The 9,399-nt window shown below is 42.8% G+C and overlaps 1 protein-coding gene across 4 annotated transcripts in view; it reads left to right on the top strand.

Moving 5' to 3' along the window:
- The window catches only part of LOC101860246 (acetylcholinesterase-like), a 35,067-nt gene that overhangs the window by 21,020 nt on the left and 4,648 nt on the right, over window positions 1-9,399 (top strand). For all 4 annotated transcript variants that reach the window (XM_013080925.2, XM_013080924.2, XM_013080927.2 and 1 more), the window contains 3 exon segments: window positions 4,058-4,259; window positions 4,585-6,001; window positions 8,732-8,916. In XM_013080925.2, coding sequence (XP_012936379.1) covers window positions 4,139-4,259; window positions 4,585-6,001; window positions 8,732-8,916 — 1,723 coding nt within the window. In that variant the 5' untranslated portion in view covers window positions 4,058-4,138.

Here is a 9,399-nt window from a genome sequence, read left to right as displayed (position 1 = left end):
AGAGAGAGAGAGAGACTGAAGGCATCCACTGGAATGGGGGTGGGTGGAGTGGGAGTTATTTGGGTCTAGGGGTTTGTGTGACGCGTGAAGAGGAAATTGTCAGATGGCAGAGGATGATATGACACATGAGTGAAGAGAGGATGATGATGCTGTTGCGGGGGTGGAGAGAGAGAGGATGACAGGGAGGGAAAAGAGACAGAGGGATAAAAATAGATAAATATTGTCTATGTGAGAGAGATAGAAATAGATAGACAGACAGACACAAAGCCAGGCACACAGACAGACAAGAAGATATACAGAAAGAATGAGAAAGTAATAAGAAGATTCAAGAGGGTGAAAAAAATGAGAGAGAGAGAGAGAGAGAGAGAGAGAGAGAGAATGAGAATGAGAGAGAGAAGAGGGTAGGAGGAAAGAAGCATCATTTGAGAGATACATCAGGATTGAGGGGAAAAACGTTTTTAACACCTATCTTTAGCCTAATCAGTGCCAGTTAGACAGGCGATCTGTAGAACTCGGCAAGCCGGGCCAATATCCGATCTTGCCTCTTTATTTCTTTCCTTGCCACTGTCTTTTCTTTATTTCTCTCTCTCTCTCTCTCTCTCTCTCTCTCTCTCTCTCTCTCTCTCTCTCTCTCTCGCTTTTGCTAACGGTTTCGCTCTTTCTATCTTTCTCACTCTTCCTCTCTATTCTTTCTCTCTCTCTTTTTCTTCCTTTCTTTCCTTCTTTCCTTCTTTCTTTCTTTCTTTCTTTCTTTCTTTCTTTCTTTCTTTCTTTCTTTCTTGCTTGCTTGCTTGTTTGCTTGCTTTCTTTTTTTTCTTTTTTTCTTTTTTTTTCTTTCTCTGTTTTGCTGTTTGTTTCTTTCTCTGACACTTTCCTTCTGCCTGTCTTTTTTTGGTGTCTTTTTTCTCTTTTATTCTGTATTAGTATGTGTCTTTATCTCTATCGCGTATTAGTATGTGTCTATATCTCTATCGCGTATTAGTATGTGTCTATATCTCTATCGCGTATTAGTATGTGTCTATATCTCTATCGCGTATTAGTATGTGTCTATATCTCTATTGCGACGCGGTGGAATCAGGCGCTCATCAATTTCTGGGCATGTGGAGTTTTTATCAACATCTGAAAGCGGATTTATTTGTCTCTGCTTCCTATGAAATAAATATCCACCTATCTTGAATAGAACACAGTTTGTGGCGTCGGTGGCCTAGTGGTTAGGCTCTCGGACTCGCAACCGTAAGGTCGTGGGTTCGAATCCCGTCAGGGGCCCGACGTTGTGTCCTTGGGAAAGGCACTTTGCACAAATTTTCCTCACTTCACCCAGGTGGAAATGGGTACCCAGCTATAGACGGTGAAAGATCTTGTCAGTTTGATAGTGTTTGAGCGCGTGAAATCCGCAGCTTGCACTGTATGCTTCCGCGGAAGCTGAAAATGTTTCTGAGTGTTCTCAGAGGGTCTGCTGGGGTAATGATAGTTGTAAAGCGCATAGAGCAAGCTCTTGAGCATGGATATGCGCTATAAAAATGCAATTATTATTATTATTATTATTATTATTATTATTATTATTATTATTATTATTATTATTATTATTATTATTATTATTATTATTAACTCAAGATATTTTGCGATTGAAGGAAAAATTGTTGTTATGTGACGTTCTCTCTGAGGGTGATTACAACGTGTCTGTGGTAGGTCCTGCTTATTTGTCATTTCCTCTGTTGTTTCTGTCTGTCGTGTCTGTGCCTGTCTTACTTTCTCCCAGTGCTAAACAGCCAGGATTACTTTGATGCTTTTTATGACCATCATAATCAATAATTTATTTTAAAAGGCACCAGCAAGCCATGTCCAGGTGCTGTTTTAACCTTGATGCTTTTCTCAAGCAAACAAACAAATAAACTAACAAACAAACAAACAAACAAAATTGGGTTCAAATTGGCAAATAAATCAATCAGTTGGCGGGAGCTCTGATGTTTTTTGGGGGGTTTTTTCTTCTTATTTCCTATCAAACTTCTGTCTTTGTTATCTCTCCTCGTTCATTTTGTGTTTTTTACTCATTGTCACACCTGTAATCTGTCGCTCACTAAAACAAACAAATAAACAAACATGCAAATTATTCTTCATTTCACCCGGCCTGTACGTTATTTCGCGGGAAACATGTACATGAGATAATCAATGCCACAACACTAGGCAACTTTTAACCTTATCTGTACGCCCTGGGGTCATTTTTGCACCCCCCCCCCCCCCCCCCCACTGGATTGTATTCTTCACATTTTTAATACTTTTAGTACGAAGATCTCTTTGAAACTTTCAGTAATTTTCAAAAAATCGTTTTGATAGACTGCTATGCAAAATGTACGGATCGGATTAACGACTTTATCTGTCCTCCTTCTTTTTTGTGTTTTGTTACTCTCTTGTAACCAAAACTCAAGGCTTATATAATTATGCTCTAATTTTGCTTCAAGTGCCGTTAAACCCTCACTGAAAAAATTATTTAGAAAACACTGGCTGTTATGATGACTTTATTCTTCTCTTTTTAAAATTCAGGGCCCTCAGGAATTTGTTGTTATTCATTGTGCTATTAGTTATCCAAGTGTTTAGGCTGTTAATAGATCTTGTTCGTCGTCGTTCGTAAATTTTCTTCCGTTGAATATGTCCTGTCATAGCTAATTAATAGCTTCAATTCGCTTTTTCTTTACACATGCCCCATAAATTTCATCTGTCGGAAACACACAATAAAAAAAGTTCATCATTGGCCCTGGGAGGCAGGGGTCGAAGCAGCACGCCTCCCACATTATGTAGAGTGTGTCGTTAGTGTGTGAAACAGTGAATTACTATCATTTGGAAGGCGTGTTGACAAAATGAGTTACTTCTTACAATCCAAGAATGAACATATTGGCCGAAAATTGACACTGAGGTCAGATTTATAGATTTTAGATTGATGTTATTTTGTTTAAATTTACCATGTCTTTTATTATTCCATACTTAAACATTGTACAAACTCCACCTATAAAGTTGATGAAGTATCAATTTCCACAAGGCTAAAATCAGAGAAGTAACTCATTTCGTTAGCACACCTAACAATTTTATTCACTGCGTTTTCGCTGTGTAACTGCGGGTGGTTGGAGGAAGATACTCATTGGATCTATTCTTTACTCTCCGCGCCTCAGTATTTAATATACTTTTTTACAAAGGTGCTTTATGCCTCTGCCGACCTAGTTTAGTTTTTTCTAGTGGGCTGCTTCAAGTCTGCTTTTCAGGGCCAATCCATGCTCTTCAAATAAAGACTAAAATACTCTATAGAAATTCTCACCACACAGGAATCGATCCTAGGGCTTCTGCGTACACTGATGAAGCTCCTAACAGACTCACCGCTAAAACCGACCTGTCTAAAGTGGTTAGGCTTCCGGACTCGTAATCGTAAGGTTGCGGGTTCGAGTGTCCAAGCCGCGGGCCCGACGTTGTGTCCTTGGGAAAGGCACTTTACTGTTGAATTTTCCCCACTTCACACAGGTGGGAATGGGTACCCGGCCATAGACAGCGAAAGTTCTTTTCAGTATGTCAGAGTTTAAGCGCCTATAAATGGCCGCTTGCACTGTATGCTTCCCAGGAAGTTTATTCCAAACTTCAAAGCATGACAATTATTATAGCGTCGATGCGATTCTCTTTACTGAATTAACTCATATGTTAAACCCGTAACATTTTGCTTATGGTTGGCTGCAGAGCGTCACTGTTACGTCCTACTCCTTTTCTTTTCCTTTGTTTCACTACAGGCCTGTTATGTCTTACATTTATTCAAACAATATCTTAGTGGGCGGTTGGCGGGCGCTGTGGTGTGGTTTTCTTCTTCTTTCCTATCAAACATCTAACGTCCTTCTCTCCCCTTCTTCTTTCTTATGTTTGCTACTCTCTTGTAACACCTCTAATCTTCTGGCGCTCATATGACCTTATGCAGTTGCGAGCTCCGTAAAATCTCTACTAAAAATAAAAATAAAAATAAAGACAGTATTATCTTATTTGCATTTAACATAATTTCTCCACCTTTTTTTTCTTCTTTCTTTAGTTTCACATCTGGTCGGCGTGCCTCTGACGATAGCGTTTGACGTAATTGTGACGTCACCAGGATCGGAGGCCGAGGAGTACCATGGGTTTGGATTACGTCATTCGCCTGCTGGCCCAGTGTCACGTGGTGTTGGTGCTGATGACGCGATTGGCTGGGGCTCAGGAGCGACCTATAATTGAGACAGACAAGGGGACGGTGCAAGGTTAGTAGGGCTCGGTGTGCTCCCCTTCAAAACTCTAATAGGGGGTGCTCACTAGCGCAATCGGGACGGGTCGTGTCGGGTCGGGCCGGGTCCATTTGGGGTTCAAGGCTCAGCTTAGCCCAACCTTTTTTTCCGCGGGTAAGAACATTGCACCAATTTTCCAATTTGTTTTAGCCCTATCGGAGTGAGATGTTAAATTTAGCAATACCACCTCTAAGATAACTTTACATGGTTGCAAATGTCATTAGATTTGCCATACAATGTCGCACATTTTTAAAAACACAGCAATGAATTGTTCATGAATTTACCTCTTTTCATCCCCTAGGCGTGACTGTGTTCGCTGACGGCAAGAAAGTGGACGCCTTCTACGGTATACCATTCGCTAAACCCCCGCTCGGAGATCTCAGGTTCAAACCTCCAGCCCAGCTAGACAGCTGGGAAGGGGTACTGGACGCTAGCCGCCTGCCCAACTCGTGCATGCAGGGATTTGACAGAACCTTCGGGAACTTCACGGGCTCCAACATGTGGAATCCAAATACGCCAGTGAGCGAGGACTGTCTTTATCTGAACGTGTGGGTCCCGCGCACTAACCCACCTTACAAGGACAAGTCAGTGATCGTGTGGGTGTACGGTGGAGGCTTCTACAGCGGCTCTTCTACGTTAGATATCTATGATGCACGCTATCTGGCGGCGGAGAATGACGTAGTCGTGGTGTCCATGCAGTACCGCGTGGGGGCGCTGGGTTTCCTCACTCTCAACACACCGGAAGCCCCAGGTAACGCCGGACTTTGGGATCAGCGTATGGCCTTAGAGTGGGTCAACAGGAACATCCACAAGTTCAGCGGGAACACTCGTGACGTCACGCTTATGGGGGAGAGCGCTGGTGCATGCTCAGTGGGGCTGTTCCTCATCTGTGATCTGTGTCGCGGATACTTCCATAAGGCCATCCTTCAGAGCGGAAGTCCGGCTGCTGACTGGACAGCTCTGCCTAAAGAGGAGATGTGGCGGCGATCTGAGTCACTGGCTAGTCACTACAACTGTAACAAACCCGGTGACCCCGACTACGTGATTCGATGTCTCCGACAGGTCAACGCTACAGAGTTCCCGATCCGTGAACCTTACATGACTCACGGGATCATGCAGTTCGCCTTCGTCCCCGTCATCGACGGAATCTTCATACGCCAAGACCCGCAAGAGATGCTGAGACTCGGGAGATTCAAAAAGGTTCCTCTTCTTCTGGGCAGTGTGGAAAACGAGTCTACGTTCTTTATCATCTACATCAACTCAGAAATATTCCGGCTCGACACTGACAGCCCACTCACCGCACAAGACTACCGAAACTTGATGACGCAACAAGCCTTCAAGTTCTACCCATACTACCCTCACAAACTCAACGACTTCGGGATAGAGGCCGTCATGTTTCACTATCGGAACTGGATCAACCCTGACGACGGGATAGAGAACAGGAAAAGTTTTGACCGCGCTGTCAGCGACAACTACTTCGTGTGTAGCGTCAACCGTTTGGCCCGAGCCTACGCCCGCGAGGGGGCGCCAGTCTACTACTACTGGTTCAACCAGCGCTGGTCAGCCAACCCGTGGCCGGAGTGGATGGGGACGCTGCACGCAGACGAGATTTGGTTCACGTTCGGACATCCACTCAACCGAACACATTCCTTCACCGAGGCCGAGCGAGAACTCAGCAAGAAAATAATGAAATACTTTACAAACTTTGCCAAAACTGGGTAAGTACCTTTTAGGGCATTTTTTTCCCAACTCGTCTATCCATGCTTAAACTAGAGAATGTATATGGTCGCTTTTAGCACAAGGGGGCTATCCTGAAAAATGCTATTTTGAGAAAATCGGAGGCAAAGTTTTTGCTCCTTGTTCAGTTTTCTTTAAAAAAACAGGAGACTTTTCTTTATATTCAAACCAATAATATACACTCCCATAAAAACCAAACTTCTCCTGTATGTAGAGCAAAGCCCCTTTTTGGTGTACGTCAAGATTCCTGGAAACCCCCGAAATCTTGTTTAGCCCGCTTGTCCTTAAAAGCGACCATACATCAACAGACAAATGATGAGAATAAATGTAAACATATACATGAATACACGTTAATCAAATGAATAAATAAATGTATTAATAAACGAAAAAAAGAATAACTATAATGAATCAAGTATACCGATAAAAACACTCGTAAATAATTGTGTGTCAGTAATTGTTATGTAAGGCTGTGTTCTTTCTGTCATTCTTCCTTCATTACTAGTCAAACCACAAGGTTAAGCCTACTCTCAGGTTATTATCTTTGTTTTCAGTTGTACGTTAAATTTTGGAATATTATTTATATTTTAAAGCCATAGTTTGGATATTTCGATCTTTTAATTCAGGTCGATAATGTGGATGTCTCTATAAAAGGATCATCGCTAGTGTATCTCTTTGCTTTTATTTGAAGGCCATCGTTTTAAAATGTGTATAGTTTTTAATTATTAACGGGCATCGTTTAGATTTATATTTCTACTCTTTCAACTGAGGGCCATAGGTTGGCATAGATTTCAATGATTTCAATAGAGGGAAATAGTTTTAATATTTTTATACTTTGAATTGGTCGCTTTTAAGCACTGGGGGGCTATCCCGATTAATGATGTTTTGAGAAAATCAAAGATAAAGTTTTTGGATACTTATTCAGTCTCATTAAAAATGCAGGGAGAGTTTTCTCTATAACCAAATATATACACCAATAAAACCAAACTTCGCCTATTGGTAGGGCAATGCCCACTTTTGGTGCAGGTCAAGATTTCTGGAAACCCCCGAAACCTGGGTTAGCCCGCTTGTCCTTAAAAGCGACCACATTTCAAAATGGTGTATGGCAGAGTCTTATACCCAGTGCCCTCTGCATAATCAGTTCGGTTCGGCTGGGTTTGGTATGTGGGGCTAGCCAGACTGAGAGCGCAAAGCGACCATCGTGGCATTAACCGATCGCCCGACTCGCAGCCTAAAAAATTAACGCGTTAAATCTCAAGGTTACGAGTCGGGCAATCGGTTTGTACTAGAGATCCGATCCGCCAATGGGCACTCGCTTTTTTGTCGTTGGGGCTAACAAGATTTTCCTCCATGGAGGTAAAAAAAATGGGAGTGTATACAGACCGGGAACAAAGTCACAAAGTATACAGACCCGGTAGGGGAACTCTTTTGTGATTTCGGAAAGTTTCAGCGCCCTCTTGGCTCAGGGAAGACCTAGATCTAGGTTCTTATAGATCTATGGCCTAGGTCTAGATCTAGACAGACAGGCATGAATCATTGATCTAGTTTCGAGGCTAACCTAGACCTAGATCTAACTGAAGATTGCGGATGTCTTTTCGGTGAACGATCGTTTTTCCTCCGTTTCAGAGTTGGAGGAATCACTATTTAAAGAAAAGAACAAGGCATAATTTCAATCGAGCAGTGACCCTCTCTATTTCTCTGCCTCTCTCTCTCTCCTCTGTGTATCGCTCGCCTTCTCTTTTTATTTGATTTGTCTCTGTCTTTCTCTCTCCCCACATATTTCCCACTCTATCTTTCTCTTGTTCCCTCCTGCCAACTGGGGCATGTCCTATACATTTTGCTAGCACTTCTCTCTCTTTCTCTCTCTCTCTCTTTCTCTCTCTCTCTCTCTCTCTCTCTCTCTCTCTCTCTCTCTCTCTCTCTCTCTCTGACACACACACACACACACACACACACACACACACACACACACACACACACACACACACACACACACACAACACAACACAACACACACACACAAGCACACTACCGGGTCTGGGCTCTGAAACTTTCCGAAATCGCAAAAGAGTTCCCCTACCGGGTCTGTATGCTTCGTGACTTTGTTCCCGGTTACCGGGTCTGTATACACTTCGAAAAAAAAAACCCAGATATCGTGGTGGCACAAACCGAACGAAGCCGACCGTAACCTTCAAGAACAAAAGCGTTTGTTTTCAAGGTTGTGAGTCCGACGATTTGAGGCAGAGGTCTGTAATTTAGTTTTAGTAGAGGTTTTATGGCACTCGCAACTGCATAAGGTCAGAAAATTAGAGGTGTTACAAGAGAGTAATAAACACAAAAAGAAGAAGGGGTGACAAGGATGATAGATGTTTCATAGGAAAGAAGAAGCAAACAACACCAGAGCACCCGCCAACCACCCACTAGGCAGACGTCTGTAATTTGTAGTGTGCACTGAAGCTGCCAGAATCTGAACCGAACCGTACGGAACCTCCAATGAACAACGCCTATTACACTAAGCAGCCAGTTCGTAACTGAACAGAACGGAACAACTTGTCTCTCATCGGTCCTTTCGGAGACGGACGTTAAACAAGGAGGCCCTGCCTCTTAATAAATAACCTAATAGTGTTGAAAGGGGCGTTAAACCCATACCATTTTACCATGTTTTTTTCTCTCCCCCCACCCCCCCCACCCACCCCCCTCCTGTCCCTTCCCAGAGACCCCAACAAGGCACCAGGAGAGGTTTCTAGCATGGAGTGGCCACTGTTTCAGGAGAACGAACAGTTGTATCTGAACCTGAGCACCGACTCGCTGGTCAACGGGCCCATCTGGGGCGCCGGTCCCAGAGCCCAGGACTGCGCCTTTTGGGATATGTACATGCCCAAACTGGTCGCTGAAACTTGTAAGTACTCGTAGATGTGGGGGTGGATAACTTCTTTTCTTTCCTGATTGAATCGACCCCGTCGTTCTTTTCCCCTCCCTCAATTATAAGTTCCGTCTCCCTGTCTTTATGTCTCTGTCACTACCTGTCAATCTGTCTTTTAAAAAAAATATGATATATTAATGATCCTGAATGTGTCAAAGTGTTTCTCACTACCTAAAGAGTGTTTGTTATTTCTAGTTGTTGTTTTTTTTTTGTTTTGTTTTTTGTAATTATTAATATTTATCAATAGGAGACAACATCCTACAAAACTGCAAAAACGGAACAATAGAACAATTATAATTTTTAAAAGGCAACCAAAAACATCAAAGAAATGCGACCCAAATAGCACAATAATCAATATTAAAATTTGTAATACTCCAAAATAAAACTTTTATTGAAAACAGTACAGAAGACCGTCCCCTCACAATCCCACAACCGCATTGTTTGGGGGGGAGGGGGGGG

This window comes from Aplysia californica, unplaced genomic scaffold (genome assembly GCF_000002075.1).
Source record: "Aplysia californica isolate F4 #8 unplaced genomic scaffold, AplCal3.0 scaffold00106, whole genome shotgun sequence".
In the NCBI taxonomy this organism is placed as follows: Eukaryota; Metazoa; Mollusca; class Gastropoda; order Aplysiida; family Aplysiidae; genus Aplysia; species Aplysia californica.
Note: the sequence above shows the minus strand (reverse complement) of the source record. Positions and strands in the feature narration are given on the sequence as shown.